A 27,775-nucleotide genomic window follows, 5' to 3' on the forward strand; every position below is an offset into this window, starting at 1 on the left:
TTAACAGACTTGAGCTCCACATAGTTTTTTTTTACTTTCAGTACACTTTAGGAAATATATACATGGAATAAGGTTGTATTTATAACCTTCTAGTTTTAGCAGTAACTTTAGTTTAGTAATAACGCCCCTCTCAATTTGCTTGGCTTTTTGCGAGCTAAAGGCTAATTGGTAGCTAATACAGTAGTCTCCCGAATGCGCATCACCACGGTGCGTTCCGCCGGGGGACACACACGGCCAGCAAAGAGAAGCTGCTGTGTTTAGAAAATGGCCGACAGATTTTCTCGTTTCAACGAGGAGCGTGATTTCCAGGTAAAACGCCACTCGTGTCTCCCTTATTTTGTTTTTGTGCGTCCTTTGTGATGTCTCGGGATACACATAAACGTGCCCGAACACTGACAGCTGATTCGTTTCTGCATCCGTTTGGGTCGTTAGCATTCGCAGCTAGCCAGGCTAACGGCAGTGCACTGCGGCTCTTGTCAAATTTCCCCGTCCCCCCTTTCGATGTTTCGGCGTTTTCTAAATTAACATCCAGCTCATTTTTTCTGAGCCGTAACACTCATCTCCCTCTGCAGCAGCAACTCCACTGACAAACCATGCAGCGATACATTCAATAATTGACACTGAATTGCTCTTTAATGACCTTGACAAGCCTGGATGTTTATCGACATATGCTAACAAGACATGGCTAGTCAGCAAGCACGTCGCTAACAAGTGCGTTTATTGTGCATTCGCGTTCACATTACTATGCAATAACAGTGACGTTTTCTATATTGGTATTCGGCAAAATTCTATGGTCTGCACTTCGTAGTTGACTTCACCCAGCTGACTATTGTTGATTGAAATAGTAAATTAACTGACGGTAGCATGATCTTAAAGCACAATCGTGATTGTATGTCTTGATGCAGTTCAATCAGTCTAAGCGCAATGGCAGCAACATGCTGTAAATGTCAACGAAGCGAATTATTACACCTGCACGACACTCTTTGTGCTGTACAAGTTGTAAATTAACCTGCTCTTCGTCGTTATTACAGCCTGCTTTTGAGAAATTGATCCATGATTCTGTTATCTGCTCCGCGTCTCCACCCGATAATCCAAAACACTGCATTTTCTGCTTGTCAGTGTTTAACCCTAAATTGTACATCTAATTAGTTGACATAGCATTTTCTAATTTCACAAAGTCTGTGTTGTATAGTAGTCTACTTTACATTAGCGTGGTGTTATCAGACTATTTTGATCAAATTTAAGGAAGAAAGGAATTATAAACTTGCATTAATACAGACAGTATATTAATGTCTTGTTACAGAGCATGCATTCCACCCTATTACCCGTTTAGGTAATTGGGTAAGGATTCCAATTAGGTTAATTTGTTGACATTGCTTCCCCAGTTTACGTCCACCTCCTAATGGGAAGTTTATGGGAGAATTGCAATCTGAATGTGTCTGTTGAGCAGCGTCCCGGTTCTGCACAATGTCACTGTCAGTATTCGGACTGGTTCAACCAAGGAGAGATGCCCATTTCCAAGCGACAGTGCGCCGGAAGCATCCGCGGATATTGCTGCAAACTGTACACTCTATTGACCTGCATTGTGCTTTACCCAGGCGGCTTATCTGGAGCGCTGGCAACACACAGCTCTGTTATTTTAGGTATAGAGCACACACAGAGCTGGTTGAAACTCTGTCGCTTCCTTTCGAGTGAAGGACATTCAAAGACTTTTCTTGGATTGACAAATCAGGCAAAGTCAAAATTGTAATTATTTCATAAGTACTGCTGCGACAATCAATTGATTCAATTTCAAATAAGGTTGAAAAAAAATCTCATCCATGAACTTTAGCAGGGATCGTTTTTCCACATGGACTAGTGTTAATGCAGTTGTAAAACCGCTGCGTTTCGAAAAAAAAAAGATGGAGTAATGCACACTGCTCCAGAGTCTGGAGAGTAAAAATATGCCGCGGATTAGCGGTGCACTATAAGCACACGTAGTGGTCTGATGGCAAAGTCACTCGCAGGAGAGTTATAGCGTGTGTGGGTGAGAAATCGATTTGCGCTTCTCCGGCATCTCTGCTCAACATAATCCCTCCCTCCCTGGCTTCACTAGTGCTGATGCAGGCTCCTGTTTTAATCTGAATTAGTGGCCAGCATAGCATCAAATCACCTCATTGTGGGTTGGTAGATTGTGCTAGCGAAATCACATTCTCTGGCCCAGCAGTGTTAACCTCAGCAATTCCAAAACTGAACTGAAGTATGTGAGAATCTAGCAAGATATTGTGATGGATTAGTAGGGCTTCGCGACATGGCCTCAATTAACATCTTTAACTTAAAAAAAAAAATGTCTTGGAAATCAGGTTTCCGATATTAATCAGTTTTCCCCCTTTGCTTAAAAAAACCCCGAAATGACAGTCGACTTTCACCAACATAATATAAATAAATATTTCGTTACAGGTCAACGGAAAAAAATACATCCTCTTGGAATAATGTCTCTCCTGTCAAATTCTGTCTGTATAGGAGAGGCAAGGCGATTTTGTGCAATTTGTGGCCTCCTTGCACATACCTCAGGTCAATCACTGTTTTTGCAACATATCAATGGGTACAATGTCTTTGTCAATGTTCACTGCGATTACTGTCTGCAGTGTCCAGCAAAGGGAGGACTATTTTTGGATTCTTTGCATTTACTGCTCACGTGAAGGTTGGTGGACTTGACGAGATGCAACCTTTGCCTGTCCTCCGCAGCCCCAGACAGGAAGCCATCTGCCCCCCGCACAAACACTCCTTATTAGGAGTTAACCAGCTCATAAATTCATAGTCCGCTGCTTTGCGGTTGTGTGGCTCGCCCCCACGCAGGATGAGTGGACATGGCATTCATGTGAACCCTTTTAATCTTGGCAATACATTCTATTTTTGTTTGAAGTCGAGACAGACGATATCACATTTACACAAAATGTTCTGTAATTGCGGACAGTAAAGAAAAGAATGTTTCATGTATGTGAAATGGGCTTTTTAAATGTGTGTCGCTCAGGGCGGGAATCACTTTGACCAGTATGAAGATGGCCAAGTGGAGCTGGAGCAGGCATCCCTGGACAAGCCCATTGAATCGGTAAGGCCGCATCCCGTCATCCCGCACCATTGGACCAGCTGTGAGAGTGGGTGATTGGTCCAGGCAGGGATTTTTGTTTTGTGTCAACGTTAAGCGTCCTCTTGACTCTCTTTAACCAATAGAAACGTGCATCTCGTGTCCCATTAATACTTCTCAAAGCCCCCCTAGCCCCTGTGTCGTCTGCTATCCATTTCCTGTGTGACGTTTAAGTTGATGGGATACATGCTAGGTAGATGTTTGGTTTGAGTTGAAAATAACGTCATCATTAGCCTTTGTTGGACTATGCGATGAGTAAAAGAATGGAGTGGATAAAGCACTGAGAGGAGCACCTCAATATGCTTCACACGAGCAAAGACAACACCTACAAGCGTTGAGCAGTGACAACAAAAGTATCTCACAAAAATGACTGCAACGTACATTGACAACAGGTTTCTGAAATGCATCAAAGAAAACAATGATTTTAAAACGTTGAGAAAACCTGAAAGATATGGGGGGCGGGGTAGCAAAAATTTTAACCTGGATTTAAACGCATTTACACTCGGGGCTAGAAGGAATTTTGGCAGTCCCAATTGGCCAAGACCAGGACAAGACACCTGTGTGTCTTCTGGTTTCAACTTTATATCTTGATTTATTAATCCCCAACCCAGTCCAAATCATCGAGCAGTGCTTACTCCACTCCTCAAACAACAAAACACGTATTCGGTGATGTGAACGGCTGCGTGCGTGCGTGCGTGCGTGTGCGTGCGTGTGTGAGACCGTAGTTTAGGATTTGTTTGTGTTTGTAGGACAGTTATCTTATTGTACACAACTTGGGGTGTTCGACATTTCTCTCCTGCAGCGAATTGGCTCCCCAATTAGCTAAGCAGCAATGACCCGGTTTGTATTTGCACGCTCTGCTTTCTTACTCCTGTCTCTAGGGTCCTTGTAACGCTTTTCTTGACTGTTGTTGTCTCTCTTTCTCGCTCTGACTCACCACTGTTACACTCTCAATCTCTTCTCTCTATCTCTGTCTGAATTTCTGTCTCGCTCCCTCCCTACTACACAGTGATTCGGTGTACAGTACCCTCTGTCATTCTGTGCTGGCATGGTGCTTGTGCAACTGGGACTGCATTTTCTTCTTTATTTTTTTGGCTAAGAGGCTCATAAAGAATAGCGCAGGCAGCTCTCTCTCTCTCTCTTTTTTTTTTATTTTATTTTTTACTGTCCCCCGTCCTCTCTGTCCCCTCTTCAAGTGGTCACTGAAGCCTCCAGTTAAGCAGGCCCGCTCTTTGCCTCCTTGCAGTCGAGCCAGACCTGTTCCTCCCTGAACCGGTCAGACTGGAACAACAGCCAGCACCAGATCTGAAACAATTGCAATCTGTTCGCTGTTCCGCACCACAAGTAAAGCTGCAACGAAATGGCTCTTTCTGTTTGACACCTATTCCCGCATGGAGGGAGTCATCCACGACTGTGTGGGTGGTGGAGAAATGCAAAAGGACGAGAGGTGGCCTGCTTACCTGGTTTGAGTGGCTCTTCTGCTCCTGCGCTATTATTTATGACTGGAGGAGGGTGGGGGGAGACACACACCGAGAGCTGAGCTGCAGTTGCAGAGCTGCAACCATGCAACGTTGTACGAGTAAAAAGTGGTCAAATGATCAAATGCAGATTTATGTGTTCAGTGGTACCTTGATTTCTGAGGAATGTCAATAAATAGTTTTTTAAAAAAGTGCCATTACTGCACGTTCGGATAAGCCAGAAGCCACGGCAACTGCGCCCGAGCTGTGTGCCCATTACAGGGCGGGGCCATCGGGAACGTGTCTGTGTGAGGTTCCTAGACGCGAGTTTTGGGCTACTGTAGCTGATTGTCTCGTCGCCGTCAAACTTTAAAACACGTTCAACTTTTTACAACCGTTAAAATCTAGCAAACGCCTTTGGAACCTTGAACGTACCCGGACGAAATGACAACATTCGGGCCTTGCGCAAACACTCGCCAACCTTCACTTCTCGGTGTGGGACGCGCTTTAAAAAGGCATTGAATACATCAATCCAAAAAAAACAAGGCCTTAATTGGCACTAAAATGTATTAAAAATGCAAACGTGATCATACAATTTTATGATGATCAATGGTATGTACTCTCAAATCTGCAAATAAACAAACATTCCTTCGAAAATAATGTACCGTATGACTCTCGCGCAACCAACAAACCGTCAATGTGGTTTTAGTTGGGACTCGCAGCAACAGACGCATGTCATTTATGATTCTTTATTAACTCATTCACTCCCAAAGACGTTTTTAAACGTCTTTTCAGGCTTGGTCCAGAATTGGCTGGTACTGAATGAGTTAATCATTTATGTATTATATATTATGTATTTATTATTAACAGTACTGTAACAAAGATGGAGCATTAAATAACGTATCATTTCAAATGGAATGAAAAAGTCTTGTGTTTAATCTGTCGGAACCCTGTCAAGGTACCACTGTACTTCGCAGACCCCGATCATGATCGATTGTCTCACAAGCTCGTCTTATCTTTCAGTGAACGGTTCAGCGTGGCATCTCGGAGCCCCCTCCCCTCAACAACCTCTTGTTGTATGTCATTCATAGGCAGCTAGAGGTCTGTGGTACTTGACTGGGATCTTTGACTCGTGTCTTTACCCCTCTCTCTCTCTCTCTCTAACAATGGTTTTGCATTGCATGCGTGGTAATATTCAGTACGACACCACCGATTGTCGTCTTCACCCCCAGTGCCCCCCTCTCCTTTTTTTACTTCCCTCCTCGATCATCCACCCCCACCCTTGTCTTACCCGACCCCCGCCACCCCACCCCAACCCAGACCGATATGCAGTGGGCACCCTGGGAGCCATAAAATGCACATCTGTACGCCAATCACTTAGACAGACCCTCCGCCAATGATTTTTAGTGGAAACCAGATGAAGGGAATTTTCTTTTCTCAATCAACCACACGAGTTACCACTGACTTCCATTACTAGTCCCTCACGTACCTTTTAAAGGCATTTTACTCGGCTACAAACATCAGAATGGAGAGGTAAGTATCCTGCCTGTATGTTATTAACTATTGTTAGAATAGCACATGTAGCAGTAGCTCTGATTCACTTGAGTCACAACATTCCACCTTTCAGAATGGACCGTTGCACAAGCGCTACCCGGCGCCACTGGTGCTCGACAAGTTTTGAAACGTGGCCCGTCAGCGCACATGCTAAATTTGCCAACGCGTAGACTACTTTGTAGTCATCTCAGAACTTGACAAATGATTTTAGCTTTTGCCATTTATATTTCTCATGCCAAAATGATATACGCGAACCCCCCCTTCCGATTGTTGCATCGACCGACGACGTTAGTACTCTGACGTCTCTAGGTGGGCTCCGCTGCATATCTCTTCCCACGGCCATATCTTTGCAAGGCACTGTGCCGGTAACAGCGCAGTGCACACAATCTCCAAAACCCGCCCTCCCCAGTTTGTAGAGGACTTTTGTTTGGATAACATTTTCTGCTTTTCTTTTCTCCTGTATTAACAGTTGGATTTTTGGGGGGTGATTTTTTATTTATTTTTTGACATGCCTACCTTTTCTGTTTGTATACAGTATTGATTTTTTTTATGTAGCAGAGAGAAGCAGTTTTAGATTTATTCTTTTTTTTTTTAAATAGTAGACAAAGTTAGAATTAAAGTTGAAAGCGTTTGGCTGGATTCTTACGTTGTGTCACGTGTGACTGTTTTTTTGACAGCCCAGTATTTTAAAGCCAGGTTCGTATGGAAATGCCTTCACTCCACTTGCACTGCTGTTGGACTCGCCGTCTTTGCTTCCATCCGTCCGTCCTTCCGTCTGTCCGTCCATTCTTTTGGTGCACTCGTATCTGTCGCTCCGACACGCAGCCGGCACCTCATCTCTGCCGCCAGTCACAAATCTCGCCCTAACCAGCCCTTCCTCTTTTTAAATGTAAACGGAAGGAAACAAGGTTTGTGCAACCACATTGAAGAATTTGCAGCATTGTCTTATTTTAATCAGGCCATTTGCTCGGGGAGCTTCTTATTAAACCGGCTTCTCTGAGCCTCTGCCCTAAATCAATAAAGATGCTATTGTAGCATAATCTGGCAGTATCGGACTGAGAGAGGCCTATAGGGTGGGGTGAAACATCCTCTGCACCATACTCTGCAATGTCCCCCCCCCCTAACACACACAATGAAATCAGCGAACCAGGCTAAGAGGGAGGAAATGCTTCAGAATCCTCACGTTAGCCGGGTCGTTATGCTCAATCATAGCTTTTTGAAATGGCCTTAAATTTGAGGTGCGTTTCCATTAAGTGGTGTAAGTTGGTTCGGGGTTGGCTTGGTACTGTTTGGAACTCATCTTTCGTGACGAGGAGTAATCTTGCGTAGTAACATTAAACCTGTAAAATAATCAACTGCCTGAAACGAATGCATTTGTGTTCTTCCTGTTCTTTTCCTCACGTTTCATGTTCGGTTCAATAAGGGCATATTTATCGACTCGACATTAGACTGCGCTCGCGCCAACCTCCTGACCAGACAAAAAAAGCCGTTGATATTTAACAAAAGCAAATGAGCGTGGTTCCATCATCTTCGCCAACTCGCTTTAAAAATTCTGAGAGCCGTCAATAATGCGATACAAAAAAAAAAAAAGGCAAGCTGAAAAAAAGGTTGTCTCCTAGGCAAAAATAAATCTGCACGCAAGCTTACCTTTCGTTGCCTGTGCTCCCTTCTGCGCGAATCTTCACAGGTATTTATTTTGAACAAAACTGACTGATGACTTTTTACTCGTTGGTCTTAAATAGCAACCAGTCTTTTTGGCTTTGAGACAACGTTTTGCTGCATGGCTCCTGTGGAGTGTGAATCATGATCCTCACACTTCGAGAGACCAACTAAGCTCCACGTGAGCAAGCACTTGGCAACGAAAATTCTTTCTCAAGGAGAAATCTCAAAACGACTCGCGACCCGGTGTAGGGTGGCCGCCGTCTGCTTCGACAGATTGCAGTTACCTCCATCGCGACTGTGTTGTACCACAACACCCACCACAAGGTTGCCTGCGACTCATCAGTATTTTGGCACCTTCCAAACCACCTGACGATGGAGCTGTACCGTAACCGTACCACTTGGTGGAAACGTGGATCTCAATTTCGACATAATAATCACACTTTTGACATGGGAAGTGGCCTCTTTGGGTTTGTTCAGACCTACCCGAGCGATGCTTGCAGAATTGTTAAATCGGAAGCGGTTGGCATTGAAGAAGCCGTCCCAAACGAGGAACTTTGTTTGGCTGAGATGCTGTGCAATGCTGCGTGTAACCGCCACTCCCCTTCACATGCACTAACCCATCCATACTTGTTTATCTTTCACGTCCCCGACCCAAAACGCTTCCGTCCGCCATGGCTCAGCCTGCTCTCTACTGCCCCCTGTACATCTCATCTATTCTTTAAGTTAAAAAAAAAAAAAACACCTAAAAAGGGCCCCGTTGAGCCATCACCACCTTCTCTGTGCCTGATCCACCTGAGACTAACTCACTTTGGTGGCGTTAACACGCTCCCTCCACTCCCGCCTCCTCAGATGTATGTGCACCTTTGGCAGTGTGCTACTAATACTCAAGATGCTTTTTGTTAAAGCCATTGTAACAAAAAGCTGCATGCACGTTTTTTTTTCTTTTGTTCCAACCCCCCTTCACCTTCCGTTTTCGTGAACATTGATGTCAATTTCTTTGTGATTATAAATATCCTTCATCTTTGGTTTGTATGTTTTGCTTTTTTTTTTTTTTTTGGTAGAATGCAACACTTTGGTGAATGTTAGACAAGCCCGAAATAGTTATAATCACAATAGAACAACACTTTTAACTCAGACATTTTCAGTGTCATTTTTATTTGTGCTTGAGGTTGTACTGTAGTGTTGGGGACAGTCTTGCATTTCACTTAATGTTGTCAGGTTTTTTTTTTCCTTCCTTGCCGACCCATACTAGTGACATAACCGTCTCGGGAGACTTGCACATTTCAACCCAGAAATTTGGAAGGAATTCCTGTTGCGCATGTTCGTACGCTCCTGTTTGCGATTCATCTTCACTGGGTGGATTTTGGCAATAATATGCAACAATCCAGAACGATTAGACTTCAAAATGAGATGGCCTCTTTGCGAATGGTGTGGGGGGTGAAAAAATATAATTATGAAATGAGACATCAAGCCAGGCTAACCGAATACCCTCAAATGATGACCTCCCACTTGTAGAGAAAGAAGTAGCGTTTGAAATCATGATAATTATTAGCGCTTGTCCTCATTCGCGTTGCAGGTGACTGCAGCCTGCCCCAGCTGACTTCAGGCCGGTCAGTCAAAAAGTAATTTTTAACAGGAGAGGCCTCCTACTTATAATGACCTTGTCCCTTGCTCGTGACTGTAGTGCAAAACTGGGCAAATGCACGAATTTGCAACCTGCATAGATGGTCATTTAGTCCAGTCAAGTGGGGTCTTTCATCTTAATAATACCAATTTCTATTTCCAAGAATAATAATAACTAACATACAAATAGAACATGCACAATGGCAATTTCCGATTTGTTTTCAGTGGTGCTATTTTTTGCATACCTCATCTCCCTCGTTTTGGCCTGCGCATATTCCCTTCACGCGTGCGCATTCTGTCCACCCCCGACCGGGCCTTGTAATGGTAATCCAAGGCCCCGCTAGCATCACTCCTATCTTTTCCTCTCGCTTTTCTTTTTTTCTTTTGTGTATTTTATTTGTGACAGCTCCGTGTTTCATGGTGCTCCCCTTCCGCCACCCCCACCTCCTGTCATGGTTACAGAATCACAGCAAGCTTGGAGTTTCTGGTCGTCATTTTGTTAATGCAAGATTTCCATACTTGTTCTGTGTCACCTTTTCTTTGTTGACTAAGATCTTGCTCTGTAGTGGTTCATATCTATCTGTGTGCGCTTGTTTGTGTGATGCATATATTGCCCTTCTTCCTCCTTCCCCTTCCAACTTTTCGTGATCGATGTCATGGCCTTCGAATGGATGTTCACACACTCCCACGTTAGGATTTATTGTAGTGTACAGACTACACATAGCCTCATTTAATGGTGGGGGGGGGGAACCAACAACAGCGCCCCCTCAGACTCCCCACACTTGTGATGGAAGACACTGACGTACACTTTGTAGTTGACGTGGATGACGTTAATGATGACGATGGTGGTGGTGGTGGCTGTGCTGATGATCGTGTGAGCCGAGTGATTTGTTGTCGTGTGAAGCGGGACTTCACGGCGGGAAAAGCGCCTCTTATTATTGGAATGTTTCTGGTTTCTCTCCTCTCTCTTGTCTGCTAGGACAACATCGGGCACCGGCTGCTACAGAAACATGGCTGGAAGTTGGGCCAGGGCCTGGGCAAAACCATGCAGGGTAAGCGCTCGCTCATCCACGCACAGCCTTACTACCAATGTACACTGGTGCCATTCGCCAGTTCTCTCCGTTCATGTTTCCAGGGTCCTTATTTGTACCGGCAACACCTTCTTTTGTCCATCTTGGCCAACTGGCCTCACTTTGTTGCTGTCCTTCTGCTTCCTCTCAAACATAACATGGGAGGAAAATATTTTTGGAGCTGAATAAAGAAAGGGGGTACTGGAGGCGATTCTTGCGAGTGGGAAGTGCATCTGATTTACAGACATTCAGTTACCTCGAGTAAAATTCACACCGGAGTGTTTTCATGGATTTCGATTGTTAGCCTTCAGTTAATGAAGTTGCCTTGAGGTCAGTCGACTCTCCTCTGCAGAATTTACGGTCTCTGTTCTGGTATCATGAAATGTCCTGAACATGTTAATTTTCAATTACGTAGGTTGCTTTTGGTGTCTTGTCTGATCCAGTTCAGCACATGGATCAGAGGTCAAGAAATTGTGCCCAAGAGCTAGACTGGCTTTGGGTGGGCCATAGCGGGCTTAGATCGTCATGGCGTTAGCGCAGCGGTGCTCTGCTCTTTGGCTCAGAGTGTGTTTGCTGAGCCCGAGTGTGTCGTCTAAAACGCCCAGACACTTCCCATACTACCGGTAATTGCTTTTTTTTCTCCATCTTTTCTTTTAACCTAAACTCTTGACTTTATAGTTTGCTTTATGCACTCAGTCTGCAGTCTCCACAAAGTGCAGCTTGAGTTCCCATATAATGTTCGGTATTTAAACTCCACAATGCTGCTGCCATCTATACCGGCAGTTTCATCTCTCTCCCCCTCACAGTGTCTTATGTCCGACGAAAAGGGCGATTGATGTACATTGCTGACTCACATTTGGACACTTCATTGTGTTAAGCCAGAGGATATGAAGATTGCTTGTTGCAGCTGTCTTGGAAGCCAACACCTCTGATTCAATTTCATAAACATACGTCATACATCAACCGGAATATCATTCGACATGTCATCGAGGTTGCGTTCTGCACAGGCCAACAAGGAAGCAGAAAGCCCACTAAGCCGAATAAGTAGATAGAGCCATCAAAGACTTAAATTAAAATATATGCACGTAATAAAGGAATCAAAGTTGTATTATTTTGTATGAAATATAATGTGAGGTCATGGTTATCTGTGGGCATCATCGTAAATTAATAGTACCTTAAAAACACACACACACACACACACACACACACACACACACACACTATTGGACAGGCCGATTAATCAGACGGACCCTAAACAATATGTCATTAGGGGGCTTGGCATCGCTGAAATTTGTCGGTGTGGCCTTGAGAAGGCGCCGCGATATTCTATCGAACACGTTAAGGATGTTTGCTTTGTGCGGAGGAGAGAGCACACGTTGCAGAGGGCCGGCCCCGGGCGCCGCTGACGTGCGCTTACGTAAGCTTTCCTGCTTTGTGTGCAGATGTCTCTGCGGCAAAGTGCTGTCCACTCAGACAAATCAGGGGGGTTTGTCCTCCTGCTGGATGCATTGACTTGCAACACAGCAGTTGTGTCTTGTTGAAGCGCCATGGTTGTAATCCTCTTTTGTCAACAGGGGTTTGCATTTTCAAGTGAAAAGCATTGTCCCCTTTTTAAGTTTTCCACTGTAATTGACTGTGTTCTTATTCTTCTTTTGTCCCTTTTTTTTGTCCCTTTTTAGGTAAGGTTTGTTGGATCCCTTCTGTATGTCAGTATGCGTGCGTGCGTGCTTGTGTGTGTGGGTGTGTGTTTTCTTTCTCCCACTCGGCAGTTCACCTCAGTGTAACCCCCCTTTATTTTTATTTATTTTTTTACAGTATACTGTAGGCTATTGGCCTCTGTAAGCTTCCATCTCTCTGCTTCATAATCACTAAACCTTTATCCGAATCCACCCCCCCGATGTGAAGCGCTTTGATTTGAGCAAAAACAGCAGTTCATTTAAATCAATGTTAGACGTAAGAAGCCGTGATTCCATCACACTCCCAAGAATCATTATTTATCGCTAGCTCGTTCCTTTCCCTCCCTCTCTTTGTTTCGGCCGCTGCTACGGGGAATCTGATTGGCTGCGTCCACGGCTCAGACTTTGAATGGCTTGCAGAGTAGACCCAACTTCACCCCCCCCCCCCCCCCTCTCTGCTTGTTTGCCTGTTTCAACTTGAAAACAACTTGTGACACTTGGATGTGTGTGCCTGTCACACGTCGGACTGATGAGATGTGTGTGTGTGTCTGCGTGCGTGCGTGCGAGCGAATGATTGTTACTGTAACTGAGCGGGCCATAGCGTCAACTTACAGGGAAAACCTCACCACCCTCCCACACCCTCAACATCTCTGTTGCCTTGGTTAAACACTCCCACCCATCCTCCCCTCTTTCTTTAACCCCCTCCGCCCCCCTGCACGGCATGTTTGTCCCAGAGGTGCACCGTTGCCTGGCTCCGACTGTCACACTCCCCCTGGGCTTTAAGCAGTGTTGCTGTTCGGCACATTAGGGTGGTCTTGCACAAAATGGCAGAATAAAACCTAGCACAGGAGTAGAGTGTACTGCGTGCGTTGCATGTGTCGAGCCCTGCTTAAAGTCTGGCGGGTAAATTCTTCAGGTACGTTTGTGTGTCACGTCTTTATTGGGGGGAGTAGTTTAAATATGCCTCCCTCCCAAAAAAATAACAAGCTTTGGATTAAGGGGTTTCTAACTTCACCAAGGCATCTTAAAAGAGGAAGATGGCGGTCATCCACAATCGAGACATTTGAGCTGACCACATTTTGATACGCCAAAACTTGATTCTGTTTTGGAATGGTTCCATTAGCACCCTTAGCTTGTGTGCTTCTTTTATTTTTGTCTGAGCTGGTAAAATTCTCAGCCGTTTAAAGTTAATCCCTCACCCAGTAAAGCTCCTCCAAAATTCTTCATTCATCAAGGATGGGGAACCTTGAAAACAGTTCCTCTGAGGGTTTTGTTTGTTTGTGGAAACGCACGACGGGTCAGATGAACCGGTCCCGGGACCGTCTCTGGCCCACGGGCTGTAGGTTACCTAGCCATGCACTATGTGGACACAAGTTTTGGCACATATTGTCTTACCTAGTGAAAAAGTGAGTTGAATCTGACTGAGAAGGCCTTCCTGCTGGCCAACATGCTAGTTGGCCTCTTCTCTACACCAAATCCTTTCAACAACGTTTTTAAGAACTTTTTTTTTTTGGGGGGGGGCATTGAAAGAAAACGGCCTTCCCTGAACTGTTCCCACTGAATTGGTAGTCTAGGATTGCCCTCAGTGTCTTGCTGGTGATGATGAAGATTTCAAGAGATTCAACCTCTGCCATTTGGCATGTTGTCCCAATACTTGCGTCCGTACAGTGTAGCTGCATTATCCCTACAAAGGGGAACATTATTGGCACAATGGTTTGTGGGGCATATCCTGGTTGAGGGAATGAGATAAATACCAAAGAGCCAGGGCACTGGGACCTGTGGTTTGGAGATGGTGGTGAGAGGGAACCTGTAAGCACCTCGCTGTGTGTAAAGGGATGTGGGCGGATGGGGGGTGTGTGTGGACACATTGACGGGCACATTAAGTGCCTCAGGTAATAATCCGTCCCCCCAGCCAAGCTCCACAACTCCACACACACACGCATCCACACATACACCCCCAACCCCGCCCTCCCTTCTCTATGTGTCTCAATCTTCCTGCTTAACCAATTGGTGTTTCTTTTTTACAGCGATTTGATCCTGCCCATGTTGTGCTGATGGTAAACTTAGTGGTAAATGTTATTTTATCCCCCAATTGAATTGTTTTGTTTTGTTTTGTTTTCTCCCATTTTTGGTTTCTCCTGTCATCACAGCACCAATGCTACTACATAGGCTTTCAATTCTCTCCGTATTAGTCTTCATTCTGCTGCTTGTATATATTATCATGCATTACGTATTTCTCTTAGAACATTGTCATTTTGTTTTCAATTTTTTTCCTTCTTTTCTTTTTTTTTTAAAAAAAAACCTTGTGATTCACACCTTGTGATTTAGATGCACATCGTTGTTGTCTGGTCCCTTTCTTTTTCCACTGGGATGGGTAATGTGGACGTTTTGTCACTGTGTTTGACGATTGGTGGTAAGATTTAGGATGCAATTGTTAATGAATCTTTTAATTCTGGGCTGGGCTTGCGACTCCATTCAGACGAACCACTGCAGTGGACTGACGTGCATGCCAACCCCCTACCAGTGTACTTATTTCACTCTCTGGATCAGCATACCAGACAATCACCCATTTCACCCTTTTTCCTCTGAATTAAGGAATCATCAGTGAGGCAGTCAGTTTGAATGTGCCTCTTTCACTGCATAGTATCCAGTCGGTTCTTTGACACACAGTTCGTGTAAAATTACCACTTCAGAAAAGTAGATCCACAGTTTCTCCACATTTTCATTTTATACCATTTGGGTATTGCTGCCACTGCCTTTTGTTTCCCTCAGCAACGTCCTACCTTGCAGTAATTACATGCGAGAGACAAATAGCAAGGTCGGGTGCTTTAAACACATTAAGGAAACGAGTACGAGGTTCAGACATATCTTTGCCCTGGCACTGCAAAATACCTGACTGAACACTTGGGCCTCTGTTATCGCTCCTATACACCTTTGCTCATTCGTGGAGCACATTAGTCAGGGCAACTCTCGTTGAATACACTCCTGAAAATGACAAAAATAAACACAAGTTAATGTTAGCTGAACTTATTGATGTGCGTCAGTTGGAGATGGAGCAGTAATGGACTCCACAATCTCAACCTTTGCTGCGCTGGTCCACTTTCTTGCTACCTCTCCTTCTCCTCCATTGTCTTGTTTCCAAGTTAGGTGGGCAAAAAGCAAGATGGGCTTTGCCCCAAACAGACACAAATAGAGTTGAGCTGGTCCAACCCAGGCTGGTACTGTGCAGTGGAAAAGGGTCAAAAGGATGTAAAGAGTTGACAGACACTGCAGTGGGACTGAGAGTCCAGGCAGGCCGTAATGTTACAATGCCCATGCATTTGTGATTTCAGAATTGAATGTCATTGGGCTGTGATAATTTCTCCAAAGGAAGTCGAGGAAACAATTTCCCTGTTCTTGGCCTCCTATGGGAAGAAAAGAACTCTCTCTCGATATTAGTGCATTTATATTGACGTAAATATTTCAAAGTAACAGCCATGCAAAAGTATTCATTGTTAAATAGTATTTACATGTCCATCCTTATAGCTATGTCATACGCCCAATGGTATATGCGTAAACGTGATTCACTGCAACCAAAACTACGTGTGAGGGGGTGAGGGTGGGGGGGGGGGGGGGTGAAAGCTGAAACCATACTGACACAAACTGAAACGAAAATCAGTAAGACTGGTTGTTGTATCTGGCTGGTAAGAGGAGCAACACACACTGGTCCATATATATATATATAAAGTATATGTATATATGGGAAATAGAAACTTGTGAGAATTCCCTGCCTATCTGTGTCTGTACCCCCTGACTACTCCCCCCCCCCCCCCCCCCATTTCCATGTGTTCACGGGTAAGTATCCCCATCCCTTGCACTGTCACCATGGCGATACCTTGGCCTGTGACGTCACTACTGCTGTAGTTCATTGCTTGTGTCTTGTTTTTGTTTTTATTTCACTACAGTATGTCTTTATCTCAATCTGCTTTGTTTGGCTGATTATGAGTGGATTAAGCCGTTTACATCTCAATCTTCCAAGTAGTGTTGATTTCTTTTTTTTATTTTCTTTTGGTTGTCTTGTTGATTTTTTTTCTTTTTTTTTTCTCGACAGTTACTTTCCTTCTGATCTAGCTCTTTTCACAGCTTACGGATAGACTTTACAAAGAGGTTTGGGGCAACTATGTAAACTATAGACCGAGAAATCAGATGACACTCAGGAAGGGATGGTGATGTCAGAGGCTGCAGAATACACAACGAGGCTTTGTTGTCCTCACGGACGATGTCGCTTGTGTGTGTGCGCGCCGACCTATTGCCGCTCCCTTTTTGTCGACACTTAGATGATGAATTAATTATAAGGCATACCACAAATTTGAACGTTGTTGCACTTAAGCACATCAGTCACCAAGTAATCGAAACTTGCTATCTCATCAGTAAGCTGTGAGAATGGCTGGCGTTTGGTTCACTGTAGCTTTCTGGTCTCTTTGCACTTTTTTAAAAGGCTAATTTCTCTAACCCCAGCACCCTATGCTCTTAAAAGCAGGCTGTCTCCGAGCTGGCCTTCCACCCAGCCACTTTAAGAAACAACTCACCTTGTCATTTCTCTGTCTCTTGTTCCCTCAGGACGCACGGACCCCGTGCCCATTATTCTTAAATATGATGTCATGGGGATGGGACGGATGGAGATGGAGGTAAGGGCGCTTTATGTAGATGAAGCAGTTTCTAGCCTGATTTTTGTTAGATTGGACTGTAAGTAATGTCTTAAAAAAATTCTTTTATTTTTTAGATGGACTATGCAGAGGATGCCACAGAGAAAAGAAGAGTGCTTGAAGTGGAGAAGGAAGAGACAGAAGAGCTACGGCAGAAATACAAGGTGAGCCCTGGTCTGGCCATAACTAGACCACCAAGCTCCTTTTAAAATTTTTCTGCATGTATGTTTCACCGTCAACAGGATCAGATTGAGAAGGAGAAAGCAATTGCAAAAGCCCTGGAAGACCTGAGGGCTAATTTCTACTGTGAACTGTGTGACAAGCAGTACACCAAGCACCAGGAATTTGACAACCACATCAACTCCTATGACCACGCTCACAAGCAGGTAGAACTTGGCTGTACCCCTTCTGAATGGATGACCGCTGTTTTTTTTTCTTTTTTTTTCTTTTTTCTGAGTCATCTAACCACGTTTGTGTTCCGTGTCTCAGAGGCTGAAAGAGCTCAAGCAGCGGGAGTTTGCTCGGAATGTGTCTTCGCGTTCCCGCAAAGGTGGAAAGAAACAGCAAAAGATGCTGCGTCGTCTTCACGAGCTGGCTGAGCAGAGGAAGCAACAAGACCGGTAGGATGTTTTCATTTAGTCTTCCGCCGCCCTCTACTGGCTAGAAATAGTTGATAAAGGCAGCGAATGCAGCAGCTGTCAGTTATTATCGTACTGCGTTTGAAAATGAGGTATGAGGGATGAAACTATTTAAGATCCCCGACATAGTGACCAAAATTGTCATGTTTGTCGGTATTACCACCAACACATAAGTATTATTTCAAAATGTAAATGATAAAGTTAGCAAACTCCATCAACATTTTGCACATTAGAAATTTTAAACAGCAGCGACCGAAATGAATTTTCCTCCATGCAGTCTTCCAATATGTGTTTGAATAAACCACTTGACATTGACCTCTTCTTAATGGTCTCACGAATCTAACATATGAATTGAGCACCTTATATTTTGTTCATGTGGTGTGAAGACAATGAAAGCATGCTAAACCCAGGATGTCTTATCAGTTTACAGTTGACCTCGAGTCACCATTTTCAAGGAAGGTCATAGCCTATTCATAACACCTTTCATCTTGTTAGTTGACATTGCTATTACAAATTGCTGCGTAACAAGAATATCAAGAAGACGCAGTGACGCTCTGAGATGTTAAACACTGTACTAGCTAACTAGGTATCAGACATTAGTGTCTTGTTTTGCACACTAAATAAAGTGCCAAACAACTAAGCGTTTCAATTGAATCTTGTCATTATTCTTTTCAGCACTCCGGGAAGTGGACCCATGTTCAAAACCACCACAGTGGCTATAGATGGCGAGAAAGCCGAAGATGGAGATATCTTTGCCCCTGAGACTGCTGTTGTGACCGAGCCTGCCTTCGAGGTCTTTGTTCCAGACAAAAGCGAACGAGCCTCCCCGAAGCCTGCGCCGACATTGAGCTTCTCCTTGGGCAAGAAGAAGAACTGCTCCTCACCTAGCGCCAGCGCGTCCTCCAAAGTCAGTGTGTCGTTCTCCTTCGCCAAGAAGGCACCGGTGAAGCTGGAGACGGCGGCTGCGGTGTTTACCGATCCCGGCGAGGAGGTCATCGAAGGAGAGGATGGCGAGGAGGGAGAAAAGGCGGCGGTCCAAGATGAAGCGTCTGCCTGCAACGCTGACAGCCCCAAAGGAGGCTCGCGCGTAAGTGATGGAGGAGAGTCCGGCGTTGCGACGGGGACGGAGGAGATGCAGCAGTCCAACGACGGAAACTCGCTGGCCTCGACGCTCAACAAGCTGAAAATGATGATGAAGAAGGAGGAGAGCTATGCGGGACAGGATCCCCAGTACTACCACTACATGCCCCCAGCGCACTGTCGAGTGAAGCCTCACTTCCAGTTTCTGCTGTTCATGAAGGCATCTGATCAGAATCAGAGTAAAGAAGAAGATGACGATGAGGACGAAGATCAGGAGGAGAAGGTTGAGACCGCTTCTCAGGAGTCCAACGTCGTCGAGTGCAGCAACGAAGATGACGATGATGATGCCATCACCGCCTCAACCCCCGAAGCTCAACAAACTCCTCAGCCTTCAAAAGTGAAGGAAGAGGACAACACTTCATGCACAGTGGAGACGACTCCTGATCTTCCTTCTTCCCTTAAGCAGAAAGAAGAAAGCTCACCACCACCGCAGCCTTTAGACTCCAACTTGGGTCCCAAGATTCCCATGGGTCCGTTCTTCCCCGTGTTGAGTAAAGATGAGAGCACCACCTTGCAGTGGCCCTCCGAGCTCCTCGAGTTCACCAAAGCGCCGCCTTCAGTGTCTTACAGCTGCAATCCTTTATACTTTGATTTCAAGCGGTCTCGTAACAAGGGCATGCGTGCTGGGAAGGCTGTTAAGTCTCCAAAGCCTGGCGAGCCGCCTGACAAAGAAAAGCAGAAAGAGATAACGCCTAAGGTGGAACCAGTTGCTAAAACAGAGCTCAACAGCGATGAGGCCGCCTTGAAGGCGCAACATGGCCATTCCGAACGTGGCGATCAAAAAGTAGCGACGGGTGGCAGCAGCGCCAAGAAGAAAAAGAAGAAGAAGAAGCACAAAAAGTCGACAAAACATTCGAAGCGCAAAGCAAAAGCGAAAGACGCCCTCGCGGAAGATGCGGAGGGCGAGACTGAACCAACTCAAGAGACGCCCAAGAAAAAGAAAAAGCACAAAAGAAAGAAGAGCAAGAACAAAGCAGCGGATCAAGAAGAGGCTGCAGGTGAGGAAAAGGAGAAAGCCAAGGAAAAGTCTGAAGTTAAACCCGAGCCTTCCTCAGTGCAGGCCCCAGCTGGAAGAGTTGGAGGAACTGGGAAGCGGAAACGGGCTATGAAGGGCCCGACGAGCAGGTCGGGAGTAGAGGGAAGGAGCACTGGAAAAAGCTTAGACAAAGCTATTACCTCCGAGGAGCACGGCAGCAACAAGCGACTCAAAACTGATTCCGGGCCCTCCCAGAGCGCCTCTTGTTCCACCTCGGCTCAGAAAAGCCCGGGTCCCGGAAGACCCCCCAGTAGCGAGAGTGAGGAGGAAGGCGGTTCCGCCACTCGGCGTTCACGCCATCACCGGTCGAGTCCTCGGGAGGAGCGGCGTCACCACAGTGAGGAGTCGAGGCGCTCCTGCAGCCGCTCTTCGAGACGCGGCAGCAGCCGTCGACGGCACCACCGTGGCAAAACCTCCCAGAGTCGCTCTTATTCCAGCAGCTCTGACCGCTCCTCAGCGGGTAGCAGCGCCTACAGCCACCGAAGCCGCAGCTACTCGGACAGCTACAGCGACTACAGTACGGAGGGACACCAGCGCAGGCGCTCCAAACGCTCGTCGGACTCGGACTACGAAAGGCGGGGCAACCGAGGGCACCGGCGGTCCAGGCGGCGCCAGTACTCCTCGTCCTCCTCCGACGATTCCCGCTCACGGTCGCGCAGCTACAGCCGCAGGAAGCGGCACCGGCGGCACCACCGCAGCACCTCCAGGAGCTCCACGAGCTGGAGCCGCAGCACCAGCGTTCGGTCCTGGAGGCGCAGCTACAGCCGCAGCCGCAGCTCAGGTAGCCGCTCATCCAGCTCCGCCAAGGGCTCCCCACACCGCCGGAGCGGGCGCAGCCGAGCGGGCAGCGAGACCCTCCGCAGGGACTTTAACCGCACCAGCGTCTATCGCTCGCAGTCGCCGCGATCCGCCTCACGCGGTCTTACCCGCGCCGCCGTCGGCTCGCAAGCTCAGCGGCTCGGCGGCTCCCGGGATGCGGGCGAGTACAAAAACTCCCTCACGGCACGTCAGCTCTTGGAGAAGATTCAGTCGAAAAAGAATTCAGACGATCCCATCGCAGCAACCAAATCTGGTTTAAAGATCAAGGACCCACCGCAGGGATACTTTGGTCCCAAACTACCCCCATCTACCAAAAGCATGCTGCCGCTTTTTGGTAAGCTTCAAGCGGCGAAGAAAGCACCTGTGATCCCACCGAACAGAACGGACGAGTGTGACAAACCTGGAGAAGGGAAGAGCACGGAGGCTGATGGAGAAGTTATCCTGGTGGAGCCCATAAGGGAATTCCCGCCGCCGCCTCCGCCGCCGCCACCTCCAGTTCCGCCAGTGCAGAAAGTCGAGGAGACCCCACAGAGCGTGACAGTACAGGAAGAGACGCAACAGCCGACATCGGACACTCAGGTGCTGCAAGAACCCCGGCTGCTTTATGAGCAGGACTCCTCCGTGATGGTACCTCAGTATCAAGGGGAACTCGGGCAGGAGCCCTTGCAGAACCCCATGATGGAGACCCTCATGCCCGACATGCAACAGCAGCAGCCCCCGATGCACGGCTACCCCATGTACGCGCCTGCCGTCCTAGAGGAGGACGGGCTGGAGGCAGAGGAAGACGGCCTGGCACCGCTGGAGAGTCAGCCCATCACCTTCACGCCGGAGGAGATGGAGAAGTACAGCAAGCTGCAGCAGGCGGCGCAGCAGCACATCCAGCAGCAGCTGCTGGCCAAGCAGGTCAAGAGCTTCCCGCCGGCCGCCGTGGCCGCTACCGCCGCCCTGGCGCCGGCGCCTCCCCCGCCCGCCCTGCAGCAGATCCACATCCAGCAGCCCGCTGTATCGGTGGCGTCGGGCACGTCCATCACCACCGTGCAACACGCCATCCTGCAGCACCACGCTGCCACCGCTGCCGCCATGGGCATCCACCCGGCGCACCACGCGCACCCCGCCCATGCCCAGCTGGCCCAGGTGCACCACATACCACAGCACCACCTCACCCCCATTTCCTTATCCCCCTTGGGTCACACTCTTGGACACTCGCTGGGACACGCCGGGCTGATTCCCGCCCACCCCACCGCCTTCCTTTCCGGGCAGCCCATACACATCATCCCAGCCTCGGCGCTGCACCACACACCCCTGGCCCTCCACCACGTGCCCCACGCCGCCCTCTACCCTACGCTCTTCACACCCAGACCCTCGCAGGCGGCGGCGGCAGCAGCGGCGGCTCTCCAGCTCCACCCGCTCCTCCACCCCATCTTCTCAGGGCAGGACCTCCAGCATCCATCTAACCACGGCACCTGAGCAGGTGAGAAGTCTGATTGGACACTCATTCTTCTCTTTTGGAGGTTTTTGCAGCCCCCCCGACTTACTCCAGACACTGGCTTGGTTTTGCAATGCGGTACGAAAACAGGATGTGTTTTTTTAACTCACTGGATGATTTTTTTCCCCCCTGTATTTTGTATTTTTGTTTTTCAGCCAGTGAATAAATGGCCAAAGCCATGAGAAAATTTGGAATGAAGAAAATACAGGGGTGAGCAACTATATACAACCCATACGTCATTTAAGGAGTACCACCCCTGCTTTAACATGACTACTTTTACTTGCAGTAACGTGTACATATATCAGTGTGCAATCTGAAGAATCCCACCCAAAGAATTGGTGGCCGAGATCATCGCGACTATTTGCGCTACGATTAACCCCCCGGCCCCAATTCGCAATGTTGAGTGACATTTCTTGCACTGAAATCTTAGTCAAAGATTGTAGTATACTGCAATAATTTTTTTTGTTTTATTTGTAAATTATTTTCCAAGATGTGCTTTTCCAAGAAGGAATGGTAGTTTTTTTTTCCCCGTTGTGTATTTTTGTTTTGTAAATAACCTTAACATTCTAGCGGTTGTTATTGGTCAAGGAAGTTGCTCTCTTGCCTCAATGGGCCTCAAACTGTAGCTACTCTGTATTTTTCTTTCAAACTAACTGTTTCAGCCAATAAACCCTTGAGTTCATCCGTTGTTTTTTTTTGGGGGGGGGGGGAATTTAAGAACTACCAAGAACAGTGGCAACTATCCAATGTGACAGTAGGCGGCGCCACTGTTCCTTGGAGTCCAAACTCAAAGTAAAAAGTCATCATGATGGGATGCCTTAAAGCAACCAAAGTAGATTTAGATTTCATTAACACAAGTCAAGCAAGGAAAGGATACATGTTTTATTTACCAGAATTAAATCGCTCACATAGTGAGACTAGAGTCAACTGTAAATCATGACAATGAGCTGTACAATTACAATTGTTTTAACTTTCACCTCTTAATGAGCCGACATCACATTTTAATCCTCTCACCAGCCTTGTAGTTTGCTAATGGTGTATTAAAAAACAAACTTTTAAATAGACATTTCATATCAGCTTGTATTTCAAAGGAGTGGTCCATTGGTCCATAAGTGGGTAGAATACTGTTGTGAAGGTCCAACAATGAAAACTGCGATGGCACAAGTCATAAAATTTCTGACATCTGAAAAAAATAAAAGAAATCCTCAAAAGTGTGTGTGGGTCTGTCTGGGTTCATCCCAGATATCGTATCACCAGGAACATGAAGATGCACGTGAGCAGCATCCCTCCGATCATGATCCACTTATCCTGGGTGGCTCGCCTCTCGATGAGCCGCATCACCGTGTTGGACAGGCCCAGCATGTTCGCCACGTCCAGCATCTTTTTGTGGGTTCCCTGGTGCCATAAGCAGATGACGCAACGTATTATTTCAAACTGTACCACCCACAGGTTCACTTCTCATTACCCCAAAGGCACTCACCTTGAGCGATGACCTTTGATCTCTGAGCCCATTGAGAATGCTGCTACCACTGCCCAGCAGGTCGTCCATGCCTCTGTGTGCGTTGTGCAGATTGGTGTTGAGCTGCAGCGTCTCGTCGATGGGGATGGATGTGTCAGCGTCCTGTGGAAATGATAATTATCATTCAAGTTATGGAACAAATTAATTGTTATGGATTTTCAGCTATTAAAGGTGGGTCTGAAATATTGCATTGAACTTGGAGTCTTTTTTAATTACAAGCGTCAATGGATGCAACTGACATTGGTGGTGAAGGTCCGGCTCATTAGCTCTTCCCGCTCTCGCTCCTGGGCTTCATGAGTGTAGCGTCTGTGTTGGAAGTTCTGCAGGGCGGTGCGCAGGTGCTGGACATCATACTTGAGCTGGTCCACACGCCTTTTGGAGAGGGAGGAAAATATATATTTTTCAATACAGTATGAGCATTCTTTGTGATTTCTACTCTAAGGGGAGACTCGCCAACTCACAGTTTGGCATTCTGGCGGCGGTTCAGGGGCTCCTTGCTGGCCAGGATCTCCAGACGCTCCAAGTGGTTGAAGATCTGCTCGATACGAGCCTGAAGTTCATTTTCTAACACTGAACATTGAGAGAAGACAACCATTATATTACATTAGGAGAAAAATCACAGTGAGAGGTAATATTTAGCCCTGCCCGTAATGCAAGTAGACCACTCAAGTTTTGTACATGTTTTGATTAGAGTTGAAGAATTTAGAAAAACAATTCAAAATCTATTTCCCATGCTGATTATACGCTGTACAATTTTATCTATTAGTAGTATTGTCACTTTAGCCATATCGTGAATCAAGTGTTATATTTTTTTACTCATAGGGGTTTTTTTTTTTATACTGGTTTTTGTTGGTGGTGCTGGTTGGGGAGAGGGGTGTTGCCAACTTCCCACCATTATCTTTAAAAGAACCCAGCCCTGCAGTTTCCTGTTCCAAACTGATCACCAAGCATACAAAACAATCAAGTACGGGCAGCCATAACAAGAAGTGCGTGCGGAATGGACATTAATTAGCTTAAAGAGGAGTCCAGGATGTATCTTGTGTGTGTGTATCTTGCACGTGTGCAAACACAATTGTTGGTTGTCGCTTACTCTGAGCATATCAAACTGAAAGCTGTTCCCAATATTCTCTGTGGAAGGGACAAGATATTCGGAAACACCACACAATAGTGATCAAATAAGCAACTCAAAGACACGATTAGAGACTACAGCTACGGCATAAAAAAGTACATACAGAGTATTACTTCCTCCAGCAACTGCAATTAATACTCACAGTGAACTGACTGGCGATCTGTTCTTTCCAGGTTGCCCATCAGCGACTGCACCTCCTGGATGTGTCTAAGTAAAAAGTAGAATTTAAGCACTTGGTTAGCTAGCTAGCTAAACAGAAGAAAGCATTTCCAAGTAACTCACTTGTTTGTCTGGTGGTAAAGCGTCTCCATTTTCGACAGCCACTCTCTAAGCTAATCGCTTATTATTTGTTTATTTTTATAATTATTTTACAGGTTTATCGCCCCTCGGCGTGGAACTCGGTGACCAGTGTTAGCTCTGGGTAGCGCTAGCGGAAAGTACACGTCATCAGCGTTTGTGTACGGAAGTAGCAAAGGCGGAAGTACTGAGACGTCACGGCAAAGACGGAAATTGAGTGGCCGTGAGCGAGTGCGCGGACACCGGCCGCCATCTTGAGAATTTAACTTTGGTAAGCGTTTGAGAGACCGTTATAGCCTTTAAGTTGTCTTTTTGTGTTTTATTTGGTTCTCAAGTGTGCCTTTGGAATTAAATTGAGGCTACACGCCAGAGTATGGTAGCAGGAAAGAATCATTTGACTGGGTGTCCTCAGGCTATTTTAGCAGTTTAATAAAGATGTGCTCTGTTTTAACAGATTAAGTGTCAGGATTTTCCTGCTTGTCTTAATGCTTTATAAAGGTCAGGTAAGATTACAGCGACAGCACAGTCATGGAGCATTGTGTGAAAATATCCAAAGATGGGATTTCCCAACCTACATTTCACAACAGCTCCTTAGCTGGAAAATTGATTCCCAAGCCAAAACCGCACTTCAGTCACCTTCGTCCTCATCCTGTTGACTAATTTTAAGGCAAGGTGCTTAATTAGTTCAGTGAAATATATGAACGAGCTGTTACAAGCTCCTCTTCTTTTTTTCCTTCATAATATTTGTTTACCTCATCGGGCACAGCCATCAACAAGTGGAGCCAGACAGATGGTGCTTGACTTGATGGCTGTGTGTATCTCCAGGCTATAAAACTGTCAGAAAATCTGGAGATGCGTTCATGCCACTTCTTGCACACACTACTTTTTTCCCCTCGGTTGTCATAACACATCCCCCTGCGGCATAGGGAAGCGCCAAATGAAGGCCCCTGTCAACTCATAGCGGTCCACAAAGGAGCATTTACCACTCCACCCACCCCATCTCAAGGTCGCGGGGTTCTTTTCTTTCTTTCTTTTGGTCTGTCTTTCTTTATCTTTCAGGCCCCGAGGAAAGGATGAGATGAGCTTACTGCTTCACCTCCACACCTGAGCACCATGGGCACAAGCCACTGTCCAGACTGCAGGTGTGTTCAAGACATTTCACCGCACAACTCCCTGACCTTACCTCCCCCAAGGTAGCACACTATTGTGTACCTCATCTATTGAGATGCACTCTTTCAAAATTAAGCCACAGAGTTTTATGTCATTTGGTGTTACTGGGGGCTAATTTAAGAAATGAATTTCCAAGACACGCGTCACAAAAAAAAAAAATCAAAGGAAAAGCATCACACATACAAGATGGAAAGACAGAGATTCTGGAAACAAATTTGGTACCTGAGTAGAAATGGACGCTCAACCCTTCACTGTAATGCACTCAAACGATGTATTTTGTCCCATGATGCAATTAAGTAAATAGCTGATAATATCCATCCATCCATTTTCTAATCCGCTTATCTTCACAAGGGTTGCGGGTGAGCTGGAACCTATCTCAGCTGTCTTCGGGCAGTAGGTGGGGTACACCCTGAACTGCTTGCCAGCCAATCGCAGGGCACACATAAACGAACAGCCATCCGCGCGCACTGTGAAGCCGACGTGCTAACCAGTTGACCAACATGCCCCCCCCCCCCTTGCTGATCATAATGAATTATATAATAATGAATGCAAATCCAGAAACAGGCAAACAAGTCTTCATGTGCTACAGTCATTTTCTACTGTTATACCTGTAGTAGATTTTAATGAGTACCAAGTCAAGAGTTAGGAAAGGAAGTTTCCCAGTCATTGTAATAGATCATAACTCAATTACTAGTCACAAGGAGACTGACTGAAGTAAAGAAGACAATTATGCGGGGAACAGGAGGAGGAGAAGAAAAAGGCCTTCGGCTCCACAATTTTTGGGATACCACTCATTTTTTTGAAGGCATACTGATCTTCTCATTTCCCCCCCGAGGGAGACCATCGACTCCACTTTGAAGCCACTGTGACGAGACGCTGAATGAGAGCAAAAACGGGGCCTGTCAGAACCTTGCCTAGCCTGGCCCGGGCCGCCCGGAGTTCTGCTGGGAAAAAAAACACAACGGGACTACTTGCAAGTGAGTCATGTTCTGATTGAGCTGATCGGCTTTCCCTCCTTCCGACAGAGGCTGAGACCCTCACATCGAGCTGTCAGTCACACACACACGTGCACGCACACACGCGCACGCACACACGCGCGCGCACACACACAGACGCACACACAGTGCCCTGTGGCTACACCATCTGACACTTGAGAGATGGTTGCTTGATGGCTCAGGCCTTCCTCTCCCTGTATTAACACACACACACACACACACATGAAATGAAAATCATGGATATAAATTAGATAAATGAACATTAAACATCACCTATTGACTCTTGATCGCTGATTGAACGGTGTTTGTTTTTTTCTTCTTTCTTCTTTCTACCCACAATCTTGCTGCTGTAGACTGTAAATTTCCCCAGTGTGGGACAAATAAAGGATATCTTAATCTTAATGAAAGGCAGTAAAGTGGGGAGAGTGAGGAAAAGCGGTTATTGTTTGCGAGGGGAAGCTGGTATTTTCATACTTTGCTAAAAGTTCTTGAACTCTTAAGTTTTTTCTCCTCTCTTCTTGTGACTTATTGAAACAAGAAAACACTCAAAGTTGTGCATGAGTATTGGATGCTTGGTATGGGGTTAGATTCCAGGAAATGAGTGTGTAAGTCCCGTGGGAAAACGGAGCAAATGTACAGAAACTGGGGGAAAATGTTAGTGGGGGAAAAAAATAGCTGAAAACCAAATTGTA

General features: G+C 46.2%; 2 protein-coding genes and 1 long non-coding RNA gene across 10 annotated transcripts; 2 read left to right on the plus strand and 1 right to left on the minus strand.

Annotated features, from left to right (window-relative positions):
• The first annotated feature begins 152 nt into the window (after nt 1-152).
• Nucleotides 153-23,680, plus strand: gpatch8 (G patch domain containing 8). Of its 8 annotated transcripts, XM_086133950.1 has the most exons (10): nt 289-309; nt 3,014-3,091; nt 3,930-6,834; nt 10,403-10,475; nt 14,197-14,238; nt 16,769-16,836; nt 16,932-17,018; nt 17,097-17,240; nt 17,344-17,474; nt 18,168-22,655. In XM_086133950.1, the coding sequence occupies exons 6-10, from the start codon at nt 16,810-16,812 to the stop codon at nt 21,952-21,954; spliced, it is 4,176 nt and encodes a 1,391-aa protein (XP_085990076.1). In that variant the 5' UTR covers nt 289-309; nt 3,014-3,091; nt 3,930-6,834; nt 10,403-10,475; nt 14,197-14,238; nt 16,769-16,809; the 3' UTR covers nt 21,955-22,655. The 8 variants fall into 8 exon arrangements, with proteins under 8 accessions (XP_085990070.1, XP_085990069.1, XP_085990072.1 ...); XM_086133944.1 differs by lacking the exons at nt 3,930-6,834; nt 14,197-14,238 and adding an exon at nt 23,423-23,680 and having other exon boundaries at nt 153-309; nt 18,168-21,958; XM_086133943.1 differs by lacking the exons at nt 3,930-6,834; nt 14,197-14,238 and having other exon boundaries at nt 154-309; nt 18,168-21,958; nt 22,129-22,655.
• gosr2 (golgi SNAP receptor complex member 2) lies at nt 22,837-25,074 on the minus strand. Its single transcript, XM_086133951.1, has 6 exons — nt 24,904-25,074; nt 24,764-24,828; nt 23,954-24,062; nt 23,732-23,864; nt 23,454-23,594; nt 22,837-23,368 (listed from the first exon to the last, which is right to left on the minus strand). Exons 1-6 carry the CDS (start codon nt 24,930-24,932, stop codon nt 23,207-23,209), a joined length of 639 nt encoding a protein of 212 aa, XP_085990077.1. The 5' UTR covers nt 24,933-25,074; the 3' UTR covers nt 22,837-23,206.
• On the plus strand, nt 25,074-27,532 carry LOC147192750 (uncharacterized). Its single transcript, XR_015103285.1, has 3 exons — nt 25,074-25,189; nt 25,978-26,060; nt 26,924-27,532. It is a non-coding gene; the product is annotated as an uncharacterized LOC147192750 (long non-coding RNA).
• Nucleotides 27,533-27,775: the final 243 nt, after the last annotated feature.

Source organism: Hippocampus guttulatus, chromosome 16 (genome assembly GCF_054856545.1).
Source record: "Hippocampus guttulatus isolate MCC_2025c chromosome 16, RoL_Hgut_1.0, whole genome shotgun sequence".
Lineage (NCBI taxonomy): Eukaryota > Metazoa > Chordata > Actinopteri > Syngnathiformes > Syngnathidae > Hippocampus > Hippocampus guttulatus.